The sequence below is a fragment of the Tauraco erythrolophus genome, chromosome 26, assembly GCF_009769465.1.
Source record: "Tauraco erythrolophus isolate bTauEry1 chromosome 26, bTauEry1.pri, whole genome shotgun sequence".
Classification (NCBI taxonomy): domain Eukaryota; kingdom Metazoa; phylum Chordata; class Aves; order Musophagiformes; family Musophagidae; genus Tauraco; species Tauraco erythrolophus.
In genome coordinates, this window is record NC_141490.1 from 1,561,151 (window position 1) to 1,582,997 (window position 21,847).

Below are 21,847 nucleotides of genomic sequence, written 5' to 3' on the forward strand. Positions count from 1 at the left end.
TGCCAACAATCTCTTCACTATTGCTGCAACCCAGTTCATGATCCGAGATGGGGTTTGAGAACCCCAGAGAGCACAGAAAGAACTGGAGAACCAAGCGCTCAGAAGGATCACAGCTGCAAGGTATAAATGTGCTTGAAAGAGCATTAGCAAAATTTAATTTGTAAATGAAAAAAACATTATAGCCCCACAAAGAAGGAAAAAAGAAACGGAACTTACCCTACAAGGGAGGAGAGTTAAGGACTACAAACTGATTGATAGCTGATTGCCATGTCAAAAAAAAAAGCAAAAAAAACCTCTACTACAAGCATGATTTAATGTTCTTCAAAGCCATGTACCTGTCTCCAAGTGATGAACGTGGGGCTTGGCAGACAGATCTGTTGATGTGGCTGAAAAAAAGCTTTTTATGTTCTTTTTCCTCTCTTCTTAATTAGATCTTTTCCCTTTTCCTGTTGTACTGATCTGCACAGAGGCTGAATACCTGAGCCCTTATCTCCCTTGAGTATCGTTGACTACATCTAATTCGGAAGGGCTTACCAAATAATTTGCCTGATAGTTATACTACTAACGACAATTAACTTCATATAAGGGATATATTACTTCTACTGAAATTAACAGGCTCCAAGCAATTTTAAGCAATGGACTGCACATATGTTCTGGAAACACGTCTCCCAGCTGACTCTTTGTAATTACTGCAATTTGCAATTCTGTCTATCCATCTGTCCATTCATTCATCCATCTTGACTACGAATCCATTCATCCTTTGTGGTCCACTAAGTCCATGCTTTTGTATAATAATCTTTAAGGAAAGATAGCACAAGCATGAATCAAATCCCATAATTTGGGTTAAAAAAAAAAAACCACAAACAAACCAACCCACTTTCCTTTTTTTCACTTCAGCTTCAGAAATCTCAAAGAATGCGACAGCAGCTTCATAAAGCTTGCCCATGCAATCTTGGGAATAACAACAGTTTCCCACAAGGACACATACGTTACTAAGCAGAATAATGCTCACTTAAAGAGGTTTCTTTTAGCTGCCATTGATTAAGTCCGATTTGAAAGGCACAAAGCTATGGAGCATACAATGTTTCACTGAACCCAAACGACAATTAAACATCAAATCTCTAACTCATTTTGCATTGGGAAGGGGGAAACATGCATTTTTTTATTCAGTATAAGGTTTACTTATTTATTAGAGTATACAATCTACACAAATGCTGGAAGACTATTCAAAGATTACTAATGGTAAAAAGTATTAGTGAGAAGAGGGAAAATGTGAATTTTTTCTTGATGTTTTTGCCTTCAAAATTATGAAGATACTCAAAATTCTGAAGTTTTTTCTTAATTGGTCTAAATCAGATTTGCAATTTGGCTAAAACGTTCTCCTGGTTTTTTTTTCCTCCCTCCTGTCCCCTGAATTACCTAAATTTCATTAAAAATTGAAAATTTTTAATCAATTCATAAACATGAAGCCTTCCACTACTCCACTCTGTAATCAACAAGGTAACTATTATTATTAGACAATCACTAAGTTAAATACTTAAATTGCATGCTTTACAATAGACAAAGATGTTAACCCCTAATTCTGTTCTAAAAAGAGCAGTGTTACCCGTAGTAGGATGACTATTCTAATGTCAGTCTTGTTAGGAAATGGACAGTATTGGTTACCTCATTTCTAAAGACCCTGAGAGGAAAAAGGTACTAGATTAAAAGCTAATGTTATGTATGTTAGAGGAACACTCTAGAAACATAAAAAGAGAGTTAAAGAAATGCAGAGAGGCACTTACGTGAGTGAGGGATGCCTGCAGTTTTTCCATGGATGGAACATAGACAAAAAGAAAAGACAGAGATAGACAAAAAAAAATAAAATGTAGAAGAGGTGAGAATGAGAGACAGAGAACATGGAGCTGGAAAATCAAAATAGCACCAGCTGTCTCAAATCCAACCCTAGGGAGTGGGGTAGGTTACAGGAGTTATCACAACAGATTGGACATCCATTGTGAGGGCTGGCTTACTGCACAGGGCCTGGGATTTCCAGGCAGGAAGGCATGTGTACTGTCCCATAACGCTCAGCAATTCTGCTGAGGCAGAAGCTGGCAGACAAAACCAAGACCACGCACAGCTCACAGGGCCTCAAAGCATGCACATACATGAGCTGGAACTATCGCTAGCTCTGAATTCAGGAGAAGGTCCTGCGTAGCAGTTTCAGAAGAACTATGAAATAGGTACACAAGTATGGATGTGATGGTGGGAAGAAGAATAGGGCTGCAGATCTAAATGCAAGGGGAACGGGAAAGAAGAATCTCAGGGGTTGTGGGCAGTTGAATGCACATCCTAATACTTGGATGAGCCTGTGTACAAGGATCAGAGACCACCTCTCCCCCGCCTGCTTTTGTCACATCTCTCCTACCCACTCTATGCACTTTTCCCCCTCTTTTTCTCCTTCCTGTCTTGAATAATTCTCTTGATTTTAATTCTTGCCTTTTTTGTTCCTGGCTGAAACAGGAAGGAAAGTGTTAGGCCACAGCAGAGCATCCTGCCATTGAAGTGGAAGATTACTCAAGTAAAGCAGACGAGAGGCTGTGGAAATCACCTTACGTGCTGCATGGGCATCGTAACTCAGTGATCTGCAGAAAAGAGAAATGCCCCTCCATCCCCAGTTCATGGCCAGTCCTATACTGAAGCTCTTAATTTCTGATTTGCAAAAAAACCTGCCCTGCGAGAATGACATTACATTCTCTGTGACCAATGCTCTTCTCAACTTGCTGCTTTTTCTTATTAAAACTCTCCATTGCATAGGCCCTTCTCTTTGATATACAAAGTTTATTCTAGTAACCCAAGGCACAAATTAGTGCAAATAAAATAGTTCCTCTGCCTCCTACCTTCAAAGATTTTTAAGTAGTAATGAAATTCACTATGATCAAAAAGCACAACAAAAACAAAGGGTGCAGCAGGGTCTGCAAGAGAAGAAGGTGTCATCCATGCATGGCAGAGATTTCCTGGAAGATGTAAGGAAAGAGAAGCAGAGAAGCAGAGGGAGGTCTCAGTTTTACTTACGAACTGGTTGTGTCTTGAAGTCGGATGGCAGGCTAATCTCACCCACGCCCTTGCCATTGACTGCAGACAGCCTCACAGAGTAGGTAGTTTCAGGTTTCAGGCCAGTGATAGTGATCATGCCCTCCACGTTTGCTGTTGGAGAAACAAGGGAGGGAAAGCAAAGGAAGGCTTAGGCTTTAGGTCTACCATAAGTGCCATGTTTCTGTCATATACTTGTGCCACGTTCACCTCAGGTAACAGAACCCTTTTCTGTGCCCAGTCTCACATAAACAGCACAGACAAAGAAAGGTGGAAGCTAGTACCTCTGTGTCAACCAGCTGATTAGAAATGCGTGTTGCCACAGCTTCTCTAGAGGGGATGTAGTGGAGTTCGTAGTAGACACCAGAGGACAATAGCCCTTGACCTGTGACCTGTGCCAAGAAGCTCCCTGAATAATGCTCCTGAAGACCACTGTCATATGGGGCTCTGGTTGTAATAAACATACCACCTAGAACTGCTCATCTGTTGGGCTGCATGATCCAACCGAAAGCAAAGCCCTTAGCAGGAGAGAATCCCATCTCACTCCTTTAACAATCCATAAGGAGGTCAGACACAATGTAAGAGATTGAAAGAAGGTGGAAGATCCAGCTTCAAAAACAGAACTCTCCTCTTCATAGTCCTCCCAAATCAAAATTCTTTTAGTTTATTAGACTGAGGGATACATTTTAAGCATTGTGTATATCTATAGATTGCTATAATGAGACAGAGTGTAATGAGAGTTAGGCTTGCTTCTAGGAATAGGAGGGTTAATGTTCCAAGGGGAACTGAAGGTTAACTAAAGGGGCTGACAGACAAGGCTTGAAAAGCCTTCTGTAGGAAGCACACAATCACTCCCTAGTCAGCTAATGAAACCTCATTAGGTATCAGGCACAGGGTTCTTCACCTTATTCAGATAGGATGGTGGGAACACGGAAGGGATATGGAGACGAACATAGTGCTACAACACACTCTGTAGGCAGAGAAGGCTGGTGCCCTGTCACATACATAGAGCTATCAGCACAGCAGGAGCCCTAATTTCCAACTGAAGGCTCAAGGTGTCATTGAAAAGCAAATGTTTAAGAACTTGTCTGGGGCCTTAATAAAGGAGATGAAATTGCAAAGCTATGGAACCCTCCACTCTGGCTTTCCCCCAAAGGAAAGTAAGTCTTTTGAGATGCAGGTGGGGGAGGTAACATCTTGTTTCATCATCCTACCTTCTTTTGCATCATACAACCTCGAATGCCATTCTCCCTCGCCCAGCGCCCTCCACTCTGCTTTATACTTGAGAATGGGCACCCCGCCGGTAGCTTCAGGCTCATCAAACTCCACCTGGGCAGTACTGGAATAGGGCTCCACTCTGTCAATGGAAGGAGAGGACGGAGTATCTGGGGGAGGAAGGGAGAACAACCAGTGATACAGAAGACAGCAGGAAACAAGCTCCAGTGGCAAAGAAAACAGAAAACGGGGAATATGCAACACACTTGTCATGGCTTCACAAAGGAGAGGAGAAGGGTAGGCCTGAGGCTCCCCTCAGAAGAGGAAGGCTGTTAAGAGGGTTTTTAAAATGCTAATTAGCCAGTGCAGAGTCCTTAATCTTCTCTCTCCTCTAAGAGGCTAGGGACTTACAGTGCCTTCTTCAAAAGAAGACAACCACAGAAGAGTAGCAAGAGTATCCCAGATGCTATTCTGTCTGTACAGTCTCTTCCATAAGCCACTCCAATACATAGCTTGACCATTCCTAAATCTGTCTCTATGGCAGCCCTGAGAGGACATGAAAAGCCCTTCCAATCTGTCATGCAGTCAGATCCTAGGCCTCTCTGGTTGGTACTCAGTGCTCTGGGGTTTCTATCTCGCACTACCTGTACTATTAGGGATATTTTATTGATTTTGAGAAGCACACGTGCACACACATGCACATATGCAACGGCTGTCAGAAATCAAAGCCCACAGGTCTGTCAAAGTGTACTGCAAGCACAGAAAAGAATGAGACCCTTCGGAAACAAGGAAAGAGATACTAAGGATCTTGTTATCCACAACCCATCCAAATGCAAAAATCTATGAACAGTCTCTTTGAAAGTAGAAGCTGGTTCCTGTTACCCCATCAACACAAACCAGAAAAGAACAGTCACTTTGTCACCTCAGCTAAAAGGCTGCATAGGCATTTCCTTATCTCCCTGCCTGGGATGCTCACCTGCCTGCACAAGAATGAACTCTGAAGACTCTTGGCCGATGCGGTTCACAGCAGTGCAGTTATAGTTCCCAAAGTCATTTTCAGAGTCTGGTGTCACCTGTGAAAGGAATGAAGGCTCATGCTTGGATCAGAAAACCTTTTTCACTCTGCCACTTCACTCTGCATTTTGCGAGAGAGAGAGAAGCCACAATGAAGGACATGTGCTAAAGCTTCGAGGGCTGTCCACAGAGAGGAGAACTGCAGTAGGAAGAAAGTCAAAGGCAAGGGTGGGTGGGGTGGTCTATTCTATTACCTGATTTTCATAGTATTTACATGCCAGAAACACTACACAACTTGTTTACCAACAGGGTGCCCTGACAAAAGACTTAACTCCTTTAACATCAGGAACATAAAATATTTGATAGCACTGAGCCTTCCTGGCTGCATATGCCTTCACCCCTCCTTGCTTTTCCTCACCTCCAGATAGCTTGCTGATGGAGTGTTGTAGATCTTGATGTTACTGTAGTTTGAGCTGGGAAGCAGCTGTCCGTCCCGAAACCAGGAGATGACAGCACTGGGGTAAGCAAATACCTCACAGGTGATGTTCACTTGATTCCCTTCCCAGGTGTAGACAGCCACAGGGCCCTGAAGCTTGGGAGCATCTGAAAGACAGACACATTTGTGTGGGCAGTTTGAGGCAGAAAATCTCCTAAAGTAGCCCAGTCAGCCTCACTTTGAGATTTCCTTGGCTGGGGTCCAGTTAATGTGCGGAAAGGAATCTAATACAGGAAATGGGAACTGTCTTCTCATCTAGGGAGGTGGGCAGTGTCTTTTGCTGAAGGATATAAGGAGGAAACCTACTCAGTCCCAAAGGCTGCTCCTAAATGCAATGTGGGAGGAGGAGCAGACAGTATGCTATGCATCTAGGGAAGTGCATAACAGGAAGTTCTCCTAGGGGAGAACTCTGATGCACCCAACAAATGGGACTGTGGCAGATTCGTGGCCCATAACCTTCCCAAGGTGCAAACAGTATCACAGCTGGAGACAGCTAAAGCAAACATTTGCATGTATGCACACAGCAACACGTCTCCAAAAAAATTATTTCAGATTGAGTAGCTTCCCATGGCCTCTACATAAACAACATACATTTCCATAGTCATAGGTGCCTCAGTCTCATCACAGGAAAAGGAAACCAAAACACTCCCCCCTCTAAACACATGAACACCCTCCCCATCCATCCTCCACTTCTTACACTGCACTTCAAGGTACATGGCTTGGGAGTCCTGCCCGATGGTGTTGCTGGCTGTGCATACATATTCTCCGGCATCTGTGTACTGAATTTCTTTGAGAGTCAGGGATGACACCCGGGCATGGCTACGTATTACGATGCGCCCATCCAGGGTCTGGCAGGAAAGGAAAAGAGAGTTAGAGGCTGATTTCTGAGCCTGTGGTGCAGACTAAAGGAATGGGAACAAATGGAAGTCTACCTCACACCAACCCTCCAGTGCTCAGTACTTCAGAAGCAATCACCTGAGGCCAGGTGAAATCATGGCACATTTCCAAAAGCAACAAGATTCTCTGTCACATTGGGCCACCTGCAGTGATTGAAAGCACTCAGGAGAAGGGAAAAAAATGAAATGAAGGACCAAAGTATCAGATGCTACCACATGTCTGAGGACAGCTGGATGACGTCGAGCTTCTTCCCAGAATGAGAATTGTAGAGATCCCGATCTGGTTAAAAGCTTTTGCCAGCATGCTCTTGTAGAAAACCTCTCCAACAACTATTGTGTTTCTGTTCAGAGAGTTCAGGCCTTCGTCTTCTCTCACTGATACTTTGTTTTATTTCAATGTCCTTGAAATGGCATTAATAAGAACAGATTCAGACCTCAGAGCTGAATCAGGCAAAATGAAAGCTCAGAACTCTCACCTGAACATGGCACTGAAGAGGTCAAGGTACAGTGAACAGGGCAAGAAAGCTATGTGACCCTTCTAGAGACTATCCTGCTTCAAGGTCTTGTGATGCCCCAAGAAAATTCTAGAGCAATCTGCATGGGTTATATGCCAGTTTAGAAATTGCTTCCATACACAAGAAATTGTGGAGATGTCAATGACAGAGACACAAGGAATGTAAAACCCAGGCTACCATCTGCTCAAAGAGATTGCAACCACCCAGCGATCTTGTCCCATGTCACTTTTTTTTTTTTCCTCTTTCCAATTTTTGACCAAAGCCCAAGCACTCTCTTAATACATGTAGCGCATAAGGCCATGGATTCCTCCTTCCACCCTGGTGCTTGTGCTTCAGCTTGGAAGCTTTAAAGCACCAACTGTCTCATCTAGTTTCCAAAGTGGCACAAGCACAAATGAATAAATTAGGTACCCTCATGGCTGTGCCCGCTGCTACAGTCTGCCACACTTAATGCAATTAATGCTCCAAGAGCATTAATTTTCTTGGAAGATACAGGACAAGTACTGAGGTTATGAGTAAAAACCCTGAGAATATTAAACAGCTACAGCACTGAGCTGTAGCACTAAGTACCTTTCTGGTGTCTCAAACGGGCAGATCCTCTGGGCATGAAGCCTCTTTCTGTTCTGAGCTAGTGGTCTCAATCTCTGAGACTGACAAAGTTTCTAAAAGTAAATGCGATTACCTCTGTTAGTTCTGAATATTAGTTCATTTGAGCTAGTCAAATTTCATATGCACAAGAATAGTATCCTTTGAAGACACAAAACCAATTATATGCATTTTTCTACTCTCTTCTACCCTGCACGCAGGTCTACTGCAATCCCTGACCAACACCACAAGCTACAAACTCCACTCCCTCTCTTGTGCTTGGTTCCTTGTGTTGCTGGCAAGAGTTCTTCATTTCATGGTGTCGTTTGCATTGTTTCCTAGAACCAGGCAAGGATCCCTTAACATGACATTAGTCCATTGTAGTATCTTACCCAACCAAATTCTGCTTTTATCTTTCCTCATTGGCAGATTATATTGCTATCCCTTTGCCTGACTTGTGATTTTACTCCAAAACCCAGCACACTTGTGAAACTATTGCAGTAGGATCCATAAACTCCAGATCTGCAAAGGCTCTCAGCTTCTCTTAGCTCATGCCTTGGGTGAATATTTTAAATACTCATCTTTATGACCCCATCGGCAGGCAAGAGTATAAACATGGCAAAATACCAGCACATGATCATTACAGCAAAGGTAATTGTACATCCAGTGTCATCTGCCTTTTCCCCACTTTGTCAAGATCCAATACAAACAAAAGAGTGCTAGGCAGTCATGATAAAACGATAACTTTACGAGTAATGAAATCAATTCTGCAGATAAAGCTCTGGTTCTTAATGCAAAAGGCAAGAGTAAAGAAAAAGACAGATCAGGGAAAATACTCCAAAGAAGAGAAAAACGTCTTCCCAAGAAAGCATGCTACTAGTTTTCTTTATTCATATTTCAGACCATCAGATGCTAACAATTCCTGGCTAGTAGAGACATAGGATAGGTAGAAACTTCCGAGCCAGATATAGACACTAATAATCTCTTTACCTAGCCTCTTTGATTTTGAGATTTTGGATAACAAAATGCTTCATAGTAACAGTGAGACAACCTAAGAGACACAGGCAGTAACTCATGCCATAGCAACTGCCACTCTGCAGAAAAGGGTATGATGGTTCTCTATAATCCCCAGTTACTACAACTTATGCTGATATACATACAGGTCTTTTCTTCAAATTCTGACAATGCCATGTGGCATACAGTCACTATGTACAAAGCTGGCCTAGATTTCAATACTTCAGTGCAAAAGGTGGAGAGGAGAGACAAGTAGGAAATGCATTTACCCCCCCTCCCTCCACATTTTGGATTTTCAGTCCTTTCACAAACAAATATCCACGACAATTTCATACAGTCATATCTCCTCCTCACCTGCTTTCCACATGGTGGACATCATTACAAAATAGCACCTGGAAATCTTGACCACAGCTACAAGTTCCAGTGAAGGAAGACGAGTGGTCTTTCCTAGCTCTGTGCTTGCACTGCACTAACTAGAACTTATCTGCAGCTCTTAATATTTGAAAGGTTGCTCTAATTCCCAGTTACCAGAAAGGCATCACCAGTCTGTGGTGTAGCTAAGGTGTAATTTTGCTTGTAACTGAGTTTTTTTTTAGCATCTGCGAGTGATGATGTGGTGGAGTTTTTGTTAGAATATGCTCATGTGACTTTCAACAATTCTCCAGTATATGCAGGACCAGAATGATGAACTGAGACATTACGGACAGTGCATAGTAAGCAGAGCTGGCTGTGGTTTAGAGGGAGAAGCAGTCAACTGCAATTGTGCCTCCAAACTGAGGAAAGCAAGATTTAACACCAAGATATGCTGCTATGACTGAAGCTTATAGAGACTTCCTTACTTTAAACTAGCTAATGCATTAGTAAGAGTGAAACACTTAATCCCAAGTATCCACTTAGCTTCTTGAGAACTAAATTCCCTGCCTCTGGAATACACTGCTAAAAGACTCCATGCTAGCTATTTTAAAGATATGTCTACACAAGCTGCAAAAATAAGTGTCAACACCATTCTCACAGAACCCCACTTGGATGTTTTAAGACATAGATGCAGTAAGAAATTTAGAGACAGCAAGCTTAATGGTATTAGTGCTCATATTAATAAAAAGCTTGAGACAGAGCACAGTGAAAACACTGGAGGTGGGAGGATGGAGGGCAGATGGAAACAACTGTAACAGGAATTAACATGAGGCCTGAAGAGATGCAACTACTCAAATTCCAAATTTTTCAACACAAACCCATCTGAATATTTGGTGCCTTCACTTGCCACAATTCATCTATTCCCACAGATTATTTTGAAGTAAGAATGGGCAGTATCTTCTCAGCCCCACATGAAACAAAGGCAGATAGTGCTTAAGTTAGGGGTTCACTTCACTTAGGCCACACTAGCCTCTATTGTTTAAGACAGCTTAAAAATAACAAAGAATTCAGGATACTCAGGGCCTCCATAAAGTTGATTCTAAAAATATAAATATGAATCACCCAGTTCTGACAGCTATTTTTTTTCCTCTACCTGACCCCTATTTATTTGCTTAGAAACATACTTTCTGGTCCATTTTGGAGCAAGAACGCTAGAAATCAGGTGCATGTAGAGGTAGGTTATTATCCTTATTTTTAAAATACAGCACTAAATGCGAACTAAAACAGCAACAAACCACATTTGCACCAAACTGAGTTACTGCATTATCCCACGCCCCCTCACTGACCCTTACAATTCAAAGACAAATAATAATTTAGCAATTTGGAGCATTTTCTGGAGAAATATCACTTGTGAAAGATTTATCTGCATTGATTTTGAAATGGAACATGATGCAGTTTTCCTTTAAGAGAAGGTCAAACTTAAGGAGTACCATGAGCAAACAGATGAGTTGGCTGGAGCAGAAGAGGCTATCATTGGAAAAAAATACCTTCCCAGAATACAGGCTGTTGCTAATTCTTAAAACTCTGGAAGAGAGATACGATTCACACTAGTAGCATAGAACACAATCGCGAAAGTGGTACTTGTCAGATTTTACATTTGCTTTTATTTTTTTTTTTTTTTTTTAAGTGGCAACCAGAATTACTCACTCCCAACACAGCTAGTTTGCTCATCCAAAAATGCACTACTACATGCCAAGCATTATCTAGCTCTATAAGCTGTTTCTTTTATGTATTGATATTCAATTCTTTCATATTATTAATGCTGGTTTAGTTTGCGTGGTTACTGGACTAGAGATTTGTTAATCTGTAGTGCTTAAAAAACACAAAACCAAAAAACTAAAGAAGTTTGCTAAAGATCTGGTAATCTTATACCTCTTGTTTCTCGGGCCGGGTCCACGAAGCCTGGAGAGAACAGATATAGAACACAACAACAACACAAAAAAGCAATAAAAGTTTATCAAAGTTTGCTTTTAGGTATCATAGTGTATGTACTACATTGCGTTCTGTGCACATGCACAATCCAAGTTGTATATCTCTCGTGTGTGGGGTGATCACAATTTCCCTTTCCCAACATAACCTCAATTTAGATTTGCATTTGAAATTTAATATCCTATAAGTTGGTCTTAAAATGATTAAGCAAAGGCTAATGGTACCTAAAGACTGCTTCTGGTTTTACATACCGAGTGACTATTTCCCTTGTTACACATCTCACCATTTCGAGAAACCTGTTCCAAGCACACTGGGGAAGTGATTCTGATGACCTAGGTCACTAAATAGCAAAGATAGTTAAGTAACCGATTTTCTAGCACTGGTTTGCTAGCCACCCGCACACACTGATTATCATTAACACTCATGTTGTTAACGTGGTCATGCATTTGTACACATTTTTACATGCATACTGTGCAAGGAATAGGAGACCTTGAGCTGCAGAACATTGAAACACTATGACCTGCCTGGACAGGAGACAACAGGGCAGAACCTTGTACCTCCAATTGATAATGTCCAGCTCATTATGCTTAGGGATGTGTGCACCCAGTCCTTGCTGGGCATGTGTCCTAGTTTTAGCTGGGACAGTTAGCTCTTCTTTTTAACAGCTACAAGAGCTCCGTGTTTTGGTTTTACTCAGAGGCTCGCTCTAAGAAGAATGCTGATAGCACGTTGATGTTTGTGGTTGGACGTGAAACTCCAAGGACTTTTCAGTGTGCCGGAGTGCAGAAACACGGCGGGATAAGGGGGGAGCATAGTTGGGACAAGGGGGACAGGATTCCCCTTGTGATTTGTGGTGGAACTTAAGATTGAGGGCCAAACTGGCCAATTAGTATTCCATATCATGCAGCATCATGCCCAGTATAAAAGTGAGGGGCAGCCGGACAGAAGGGCTTTTGCGCTTTGGCTCTTTCACCGCTTTTGCTCTTTTGCGCTTTTGCTCTATTGTTTTTCTTTTTTCTCTCTCTCCCAGTACTCCCACTCTCGGAGTACTATCTCTCTCTCTCTCTGCCCCTCTCTGTTTCGGGGCCTCGCGTTCGTCCGGGATTGCAGCTTCGGGACGAGACGGGCTTCGCATACGAGGGGGTGGTGAGCATCTACACTGTGTATTAAATCATCTGTATTAAATTGTTCTTATCTCAACCCACGGGTTTCCCGTTTCTCCTTTAATTCTCTCCCTCATTCCTGGGGGTGGGGGAGGGGGAGTGACCGGCTGTGTGTGTGAGGGGGTTCAGCCTAACCCACAACAGCTTGGGACAACTAAACAACAGGCATCAGTAAAACATGCGCAAACCTTACCAATAAACATACATTTCCCATTCAGAGAAAGCCACCAACAGTGTGGACCATATTCACTGTGGTTCAGAAAGACCAAAGTTGCCGAGTTCCATTTTTCCCTAAAATTTATCTTTCACATCTTTTTCTTCTGGTCTCTATTTCAATTGCAACTTGATCCCTTTCAGTTCAGGAGTCAAAAATCACCTGCTAATATCACAGCCATGATGGCATCATTGAAAGTGAGGCACAAGCATTGCTGATGTGTGGATACACTCTTGTGTGCATACACAAGAGTGACATTACAGAAATGGAGATGAAAGCTTACGAAATGAGAATAAAAAACATAGTATTGTTTCCACAGTGCTTCTAATGGACATTGTAAGACTTAAGTATCAATATATGGTACAGACAGCGTCATTTTTAGAATGTCTTTGATAAAAGCAAGTTATTTGCTTGTAACTAGAGGCCTGAAGTGAAGCCACCTGAAGAGAAGCTCACCAATACCTGCATGTGCTAGGACACTCCCATCATCTGATCATTTCTATGTACATATATCCTGTTGTGCACAAATTCCTTGAAAGCTGAACAAGCAACTGTAATAATTCATCATAAACCCTTTTCGATGTGCTAGTCATTCTCTGTACCTGAGCAAGTCAGGCTAGCGAGGGAACTGTCTTGCTTATACCCAAGCAAATGCCCTTCCAATCCTATTCACTGAGTCTCTGTGATGTCAGCACAGAGGGATTTTGGAAAAAAAATTATTTAATAAAGAGTCACCTTTTTATCCTTTGGTGTTCAGTGTCAACCTAGAGGAAGACGAAAGAGTAAAAAAGCCTGTTCCCAAACTCCTATAGTGCTCTTTCTTTGCAATGGCACTCGTGGGTGTGGGGAAAAAGGCAGAACCACATTTTCCATCCTGGAGAGCTTCATACTAACTCTCCCTCACCAAGACAAAGAGATAAACAAACTCTACTCAGCACCATGCAGGGGATAGAGGGGGAATCAAGAGCCTCATGCATGCTAACATCTTCCCTTCCTGTTGGAAGCAACTTGTTAATTGGGAGCATCTTCAGTTACAAGGGACTTCCTGGGAACTGCCAATGTAGTTTACTCCCTGGATCACTAAATCCAAAGATATTCCCATGCACAACTCATGAGATACAAAGTACAAAAGAAATTTAAGACAGGGAATTGTATTCAAGGTGTATTGTCCACTTAAAAAGAGAAAAAAAAAGATCAGGAAATTAAGTTAAATTTTGAAACGTTAGATCTGCTGCATCACATCTAGAGGCACTTTGCTGAAGGTATTGCAACAACGCTCATTTGCATCAGAGAATTTGGCTCTTCTCTATTTCACTCAATTTTTAAATTAAAACATAATTTTTTTTAATTATTTCATTGCTAAATTTGACATAGGGTGGCTGTGCAAGGGAATGAGTTCCTCTCATCTTCTTGTTACTCCGCCCTAGCATGCTGCTGCAACGCTGGCAACCCAAGGTTTACATCCTAGCAAAGAGCAGTCCTTACACCTTGCTGGAATTAAATCAAGTTGTTTTCATCTACAGATTTTAAATTTTTAACAACTTATCTATTTGCTTTAGCTGCCAACAACAGAGTTGATAGAGGCTACTGGTCAGTAACAGTAACCCAGAAAATAAGGGGAAGGATGTACTGGACTGTTCTCAGGGTAGCACAACACAGCCATGTAATTCATCTGTCAGCGGGGTGAGCAAAAAGACATCTGTTATTCAGACAAGCAGTCACCTACCAAAGGGGCCTCTCAAACTCTCATCCGTTCAGAAGTCACACCTCTGCATTTTCCTACTTTAAGAAGAAGGAACCTCGTGGGACAGCATTGGTAGAAAATAACACTATACAGGTTAAACTGTAATTAGGATAAAAGAGGAAGAATATCAGAGCTGATCTCTTCCTCTGTTCTTTGATTCCTTCATTTCGGTGAGAAAATGTTTTTACTTTTGACTTGCCATGGAGAAAATGGTAATGTGATGCAAGTCTTTATAGCTAGTGTGGGAGGCCAGGCAGCAGTACTGAGTGAGATCCTACCCCACAGATACACCTACTGTCAGCTCTGGCGAGATGTTAAAAGGCATAAAAGAATCACCTGTTTCCCCTCCCATTCCTGACACACTGCACTATACTGCTGGGTAAGAAACCTAGGGCTGTCTCCACAACTGTTTCATGAAAGTGTGTGCAAGAGTAGTTAGCGATCTCCTCATCCGAAAATCTGACAGGAAACACACTCATGTCTGCACTAAAATTGTAAAACCGGTATACACCAATACACAACAGATCAAAACTGTATCTACTGAATCACAGTTCATATCCTGCTAGAGCAATAAAAGAAATATGTCTCTTAAAAGGGCATGAAATATGCTGGAGAGGATGAGGAATATAGCATACTAGCTTGATCAGCTTTACATCTGGTATCATTCCAAGAGAAAGCGTTCCTCCTCCCTACGATGGCACAGCAATAAATACTTGAAGAAAGATATGCCAAACCATTTCAGATCATCACGTTGATGACTTTCCAGGCCTGTTGCTACATTCTGTGTTAGTGATAGACAGAAATCTCACACTGACAGGGCAAAAGTTTCTCCTAAGTAGCATGTTCCTACATTCGCAACCAAAGTAAACTACATATAAACAATTTTTTTTTTTTTAATTTTATTTTATTTTACTTGCACTCTGCAGGGCAGAAGAATGCAAGCTGCCAGCTTACTAGTAAGAGGAAGCTTCCAGCATGACAATATCTGGAAATTTAGTCTGCTTATCTATGTTGGTATACAGTTGCCAATCATCTGATTTTGCTAGAGCACAGTCACAACCACTTACCTTTGCAGACCATCCTCAATACGAAAGATTTTTGCCCAAGGAGTGCCACATTATGTAGGCATAGCCAGAGAGGAGAATCTTTCACTATGCATGCTAGGATACCAACAGGTCTCAGGAAAGCATGAGAACGTTGAAATAGTTGTGACATTTTCAACCTAGGTGTTTAGGCTATAGCACCTCCTGCCCCTTGTTCACATGTCAGACTGTCTCTGTTCTTAGAGAAGGACTGAGGGGGGGGGAAAACCTCTAAGCCAGAGAGGTTTTTTTTGTTTGTTTGTTTGTGGGTTTGGGTAGGTTCTTCTGATGAACCAAACATTCTTGGGAGTTAAGGCACCTCTAGACCTTTAAAAATCTAGACCGAGGTATGATTACAAAAGTAAATGATATGTAGCAACGCAGATGCATCTAAGTATCTAGAAGTATCATATTCAAAAGTAGAGCTTGATAATTTTAAAAACAGTATTGTTTGTCCCACTTCAAAGACCATCCATTTCCTTGCGCTATCCCAGACATGGTAAGCGAATAGTAAACTGAATATATTAATTTGGTTGTACCTGTAACAGAATGTTTAATCAGAGCTATTTTAACCTGAGGATTTTCTAAACATCTGTACCATTCACTTAAACTTACAGGACAAGATAGAGAATGGGAAAAATTAAAAAAAACACAAAACAAGAGACACACACAAAAAATCCTACCTAGAAAGTGCATAGTATATGAAAAAAAAATTTTGCCCTGAAGGTTTGAACCAGACCATGAGACACATGGCAGTACCTCAAACCTTTGATTTTCCCCCAACTATATAAGAAACTATCAGATTATTAACATTTTCCTTAATATTGATCACCAACTTAACAGTATAAAACAGGATATATGAGAGTCTCAAAAATGGTTAGCAGTTTTGCCACTGAGACCTTGTAAGTTCAATTGGGCTGAACAAACAGGACTCTCTCCAAACAGGCTCTCCTACCGACTTCTACTTGATTTAGTGTTATTTCAGTTTTTATATTCTTCTCCATCAAAGCTCTTTTCTGTGTGACCCAAACTCTAGTGCTAGAAGCAGTAGAGCACTTAACCCCTTCCACCACTCTCCTAGACAGAGACAAGACCATGAACAACCTTATCCTGTCAAAACAGGTGCCCCAGTCATGCTATAGTCAGTCTCCAAGCCAACAGCTTTCAAAGGCCATCAAAATCTCTCTCTAAACACTGCAGGGATTTACACTAGCCCTCCAATCCAGAAGATGTTCAGAAAGAATTAAGGCTGGAAAACTTTGACACCTTGATTAATAAGTTACATATTAACAATATGGTGAAGAGCTGACATCATGGAGGCAATTAAAACAGCTAATTTAGGAGGCTATAGCGCTAAATGGCAGCTGTGTGGATGACTGACAGCAGATACCTCTGTCACTTTAAGAGTTTCATTGTGTATCTTCATATTGAGTCAGAACCCTTGGTATGCTCAAGTTAGCTAAGCCTTAAAGCATCCAGTTATTACAAGATTATTAATAAGCAACAGCTCCTTCTTCCAACTTCTGTCTGGGCTTTCTTTCACTCTAAACTATGCATCTTGACCACCTTATGCAACTATTACGAAACATCTACAGTAATACAGAACTTGTCTATATAATCTTGTCTAGTTTATAATATAATAATAATGTAATATAATCTTGTATTTATAATTGTAATAATTGTAATATTGTATATTGTATTTATAATTGTAATAATGTAATATAATCTGTAATATAATCTTGTCTAGTTAAGGGGAATTGTGGTTCATTTAAAAAAAAAAACAAAACAGCACTTATTTTTAAAAGAAAAACTGCTAATTATTTTTGTCTTTTAAGAACAAAATGGTATTGACGTGATCAACAAAACAGGTGAACACTAAGGTAGCCAGGCTTTTGTGCTTCAGGTACATGCAGTATTAGAATACAATACAGAAGGGCAAGAAGGAATTAACAGGCTCATTTTGGTCCACTGCATCTTTGACAGGTAATACCCCACGCCTCTCCACCTGCCACCCTCCCAGATGATATCATCATCATGATGCCAGCATGGATAACACTGGAATCAGGGTGCTCATTCCCACCTCTCAGTTTGGAAACAGAAGGTAAAAAAAACGTTTCGCAAGCTTCCTGCAACTGCAGGTCCCTTTAGCAACTCCTCTGAAAAGGGTCCAAGGGTCTACTGCTTTCCAGTCAATTCATAGCAATACCAGCAGGAATTAAAAAACATATCCTCAGTTGTTATAAACTGAGATGGCTCTTTGTACACAAGGACATCTCTGGCATTACTTCAGCTGTGGAGCTGACCCTTTAGCAGATAGTCTGTGCAAGATGGCACACGTTCTCACTACAGAGAGGGGAATCACCATGATTTCCACGTGCATCTGTGTGCGGCTATCATGCATTCTGGATCAGCAGAGGAAGGCAGATACAAGCTGCACTGATCCCAGCAAATGAGACCATGGGTTTAGGAAGGGTTATACCTTCTCTTCATTGCTGATATTCCGGGTGGAAGTTCTCCAAGTGATGGAAGGGATCGGGTCACCGGATGCCTCACAGGTCAGTGTAATCTGATCCTCCAGCTCCATGGCTGTTTTATTCTCCACATAGGTGATTTTGGGTTTTGCTGAAGAGAAAAAGCAACCTTCATTCAGTTGATGCTCAGAATGAAGCTTGCCTGTCAACAGCAATGTTTCAAACCAGCAACACTGGGGAAAAACGGTTTTTGAATTGGCATAAGTTTACTGCCATATGGGGAAGGGAGCAGAGTGACGTTTGAGAAGAGGGTACCCCCTTGCAGAACTAAAAGACCTTTTCTACATATGCTTATAGCTAAGGCTTGTAAGAGAGGACTAGAAAAGAGTCTATCTGAAGTAGGACCCATTTAACAGTGTGCCAATGATCAGTCCCTGAGATTATTGGCTAAGTCTTCCACCTCGCTATTTTCTCTGCTCCAAATCAGCCTTTTGACAAGCAGCTTTGGGATGGGATGGGGAGAATTATATTCCTTAACATTCCCAGATCCATTGGAAGGCAGGAAAGCTGCTGATTCATTCCTGCAAACTTGAAGTTATTCATACAGTGGTGGGGTGGAGTTCATCTCCCTGTCCAGGTTATAGCAAGTCCCACTGAAGTGCTAAAGCCCTTTTAATAGCACCTTTGGTTGGATTAGAGTTCAACCCTCTGGAAGATATTAAGTAGCATGTGAATCTTACACCACTCCCTGCACATGACTGAATCTATTTTATCAGAGAGGAAGCAGAACGGAGTTGGCATCTGTTTCAGACACATACACAGAATCTGTTCTGTCTAGCATGATGGCAGAGGTGCACAGAATCACTTGGGAAAGAAGCAGCTCTGGATAAGCCGCATCAGGCATTAACTGGGATAAGTAGGTTACTTCCAGCTTGCACTAGTGACCTACCAATAGCCAACTGGAGTGGAAAGGGAGGACAATAAGAGCATGTTTACCAAAGACTTTGAGATGAATAGTGGCATCCTGCTCGCCAGCCTTGTTCTCAGCGATGCAGACGTATTCTGCTTCATCATTCTTATCCACCTTCTTGATGAAAAGCTCAGACCTATCGTAGTTAAAACTGTATTTCTCATCATCATCAGCTTGTTCTATTTGCTCTCCATCCCTGCAGGGCACAAAGCACACTGACTGTGTTGGGGAGGAGAAGAAATCAAAAGCTATTTGTTTCAGGCTTGTTGTTAATACTAGAACTGTATTATGACATTGAAACTCCTCAGGCTGAGAGGGACCACCACCTTTTCCTTTCCCTATGGGCTACAAAGCTTACATTTTATCTATTCGTAATCCCTCCTGCCTTATGGCTCCTGGCAGCTGAACCTTTCACCTCCTGACACACATCATAGCCTGTATGCAAGAGCTATAAACACCACTGAAGGTGGCTTCTGTCCTTGCATACCAAGGCAATATTCCAAGTTATCAGCTTCTTCAGCATTACAACTTGTCCTCACAATTAATTTTCTTCTTAGTAGCTCAGATGGTGCTATGTTTTGGGTTTTTGATCAAAACAGCATGGATAACACAATGATGTTTTAACTATTGCTGAACAGTATACACACAATAACAAAGGGTTTTCTGTTCCTCACACTGTCCTGCCAGTGACTACGCTCGGGATGCACAAGAAGTTGGGAGGGGATGCAGCTGGGACAGGTGACCTGGCTGAACACTTGCCTGCCAATGGGAAGTAGTGAATTAATTCCTTATTTTGCTTTGCTTGCATGCATAGCTTTTGCTTTATCTATTAAATTGTCTTCATCCCAACCAACGAGTTTTTGGATTTTACCCTTCTGATTCTCCTCCCCATCCCACTCAGAAGGTGTGTAGTGAGTGGCTGTGTGGTGCTTAGCAGCCTACCGGGGTTAACCCACAATGGAAGCTAACTGAAATTCCATTATGAGGCTATTCTCCAGCCTGGTTTTCCAGGCCTTGGTGAAAACATCCATGCTCACACACAATCAGGACATTGCACACAGCAGCTTACTTTGTCCACGTCATGGTTGGCTCAGGATAGCCATCAGCATCACATGCTAAGGTGATAGACTGGCTGAGGTTGGCAGTGGCATTCATAGTGCTCTGCCTGGCGCGCACAGAAGGAGGTACTAGAAGAGAAGGAATGCAAGTTCGAGTTAGAAAGGACAGAAGATGTGAGCACCTGGAGTGCAGGTGCTACATACCCTGCCCCCATATCAGCCTTACTCTAAGCTGCTCACCGTTTACAATGACCTGAATATCTTTGAAGTTGATCTCCCCACGAGCCAAGATCCGGCCCTCACAGCGGTATGTCCCTTCATCTGTTTTCTTGATTCCCCGGATCTGCAGGTAGTTGTTGGACAGGACTATAAATCGAACTAGAAAAGACAAAAGGAAGATTCATCCAAGGACCCTCAGGAAAGCTCACTGCAGGTAACAGGTTCTTCTATTCTCCTTGCCCTTTCTGGGTTGAGACAAGGCTTAGCATAATAACGCTTCCCTTCCCATCATTTAATGGAGATGCTGCTGTAACTGGATCTGACATTGCGAAGAAAGAAACAAGATGTAGGTAGCAGGCAAACTCCTCTGGTGCTTTATATCATAAGTACACACAGAGAGATAAACAGATAAATATATAGACACAAGCACATTTACATTTAATTAGTCTCAGAGAACAAGCAATTTGAAACTTGCCCCTCTTGCCCAAAAGTGGCACAGTTCAAGTCTTACTACAGTTCCTTTATGCCTGCAACAAGCAGACATGGGAAACACAGCTGAGGCATGAATGCTCAACTGGAGTCGGAGCTCTGGAGTCCCCTCTGCCAGTAAAATGTCCCTGTGGGCATGACAGTCTGCAGCATTTTGAAAGAAAGGGAATGGTTCTTGCAAGGAGCTTTTAGCACCTTTTCCTTAGAAAGACTGGAGAGTGTCACAACATGCAGCTTTTCTGTCTGATGGCATTTCTTTTATTTGAAAATTTTATCTAGCATTTCTTGGTCTATTCCAGCGTCAAAGCCTGACGGTCATTTCTGTGGGAAAATTATTGTTCCTCCCATTGCCAAACCACACCACCTTGAATAATTAAATTCACATCCTAAGACCTAGTGTTAAGTACAAACTGCTTCTCTCCTCCCTTGTGACCACCACCATTTTGTTCTCCTGAACTCCTTTTGAGCCTGATTTGAGCCCTGATGGGAGATGGATATTTGGCCCCTGAATGGACAAGCACCAAAACATCTCTTGCGCCTTACCATCTTTTTTTAGGATAACATCCCTGTCTTTGTGCTTCCAGATGATGGTAGGAGGCAGTGAGCTGACCACATCACACACAATCACAGCATCATCCCCTTCCTTGAACTCCTGAGGGGTAGGAGCATTCTTGAACATCAGTTTTTCTGAAAACAATGGAAGGAGAAAGTCACTGCAGCTATCTTTGCACACCTCAAGCCTGAGGAAAGCAAAGAAACCCCAGAGGACAAGTTCTCTAGAAATCCTCATGTTCCCAAGGGTAGGATAAAGGTGTGCCTGACTCAATGCACTGCACTGCAACACAACAACTCCATTTTCCAGCCCCACCTCCCAGGCATATCAGTGGGCCAAATCAATACTCTACCTAGCTCACCAATTTGTCCACACTGCAAAGAGAAAATGTGAACTTGGAACTGCTCAGCTTCCCAGGAGGAAGGGGAGGAGCTGCTATCATGGCTCCACTGGACAACATGCTGATGGCTTATTATAACCCTTTTGAATGTGTGATCCTCTTTATTGAACACCAGTCTTATTTCATAGCATGTCTGTCACCCACAAAAGTTGCTCTCTGCTTACTCCTCCCAGATATTTATGATCGCTATCATCTTCTTCTACCCCTTCCTCCCCTGTCTTTCAGAAGAATTTAAGCAGCAGACATGCTGGTAATCCCCTGACAGGCCAAGGTCCTAGTTCCCACTTTCCCCTCAAAACCAAGAAAGGAGAAGGCTGCAACTTCTTAATATTCT

The 21,847-nt window shown here is 42.1% G+C and overlaps 1 protein-coding gene across 1 annotated transcript in view; it reads right to left on the reverse strand.

Moving 5' to 3' along the window:
* Positions 1-21,847, reverse strand: part of NCAM1 (neural cell adhesion molecule 1) — a 61,254-nt gene that overhangs the window by 36,805 nt on the left and 2,602 nt on the right. The window contains exons 4-15 of the mRNA XM_086626785.1: positions 21,104-21,247; positions 20,093-20,230; positions 19,864-19,981; positions 18,821-18,990; positions 17,833-17,975; positions 11,094-11,123; positions 6,495-6,645; positions 5,720-5,904; positions 5,264-5,360; positions 4,287-4,457; positions 3,055-3,186; positions 1,785-1,799 (exon numbers count right to left, since the gene is read on the reverse strand). Of these exons, the coding sequence (XP_086482911.1) occupies positions 1,785-1,799; positions 3,055-3,186; positions 4,287-4,457; positions 5,264-5,360; positions 5,720-5,904; positions 6,495-6,645; positions 11,094-11,123; positions 17,833-17,975; positions 18,821-18,990; positions 19,864-19,981; positions 20,093-20,230; positions 21,104-21,247 (1,494 nt within the window). The remainder of the gene's footprint in view (positions 1-1,784; positions 1,800-3,054; positions 3,187-4,286; positions 4,458-5,263; positions 5,361-5,719; positions 5,905-6,494; positions 6,646-11,093; positions 11,124-17,832; positions 17,976-18,820; positions 18,991-19,863; positions 19,982-20,092; positions 20,231-21,103; positions 21,248-21,847) is intronic.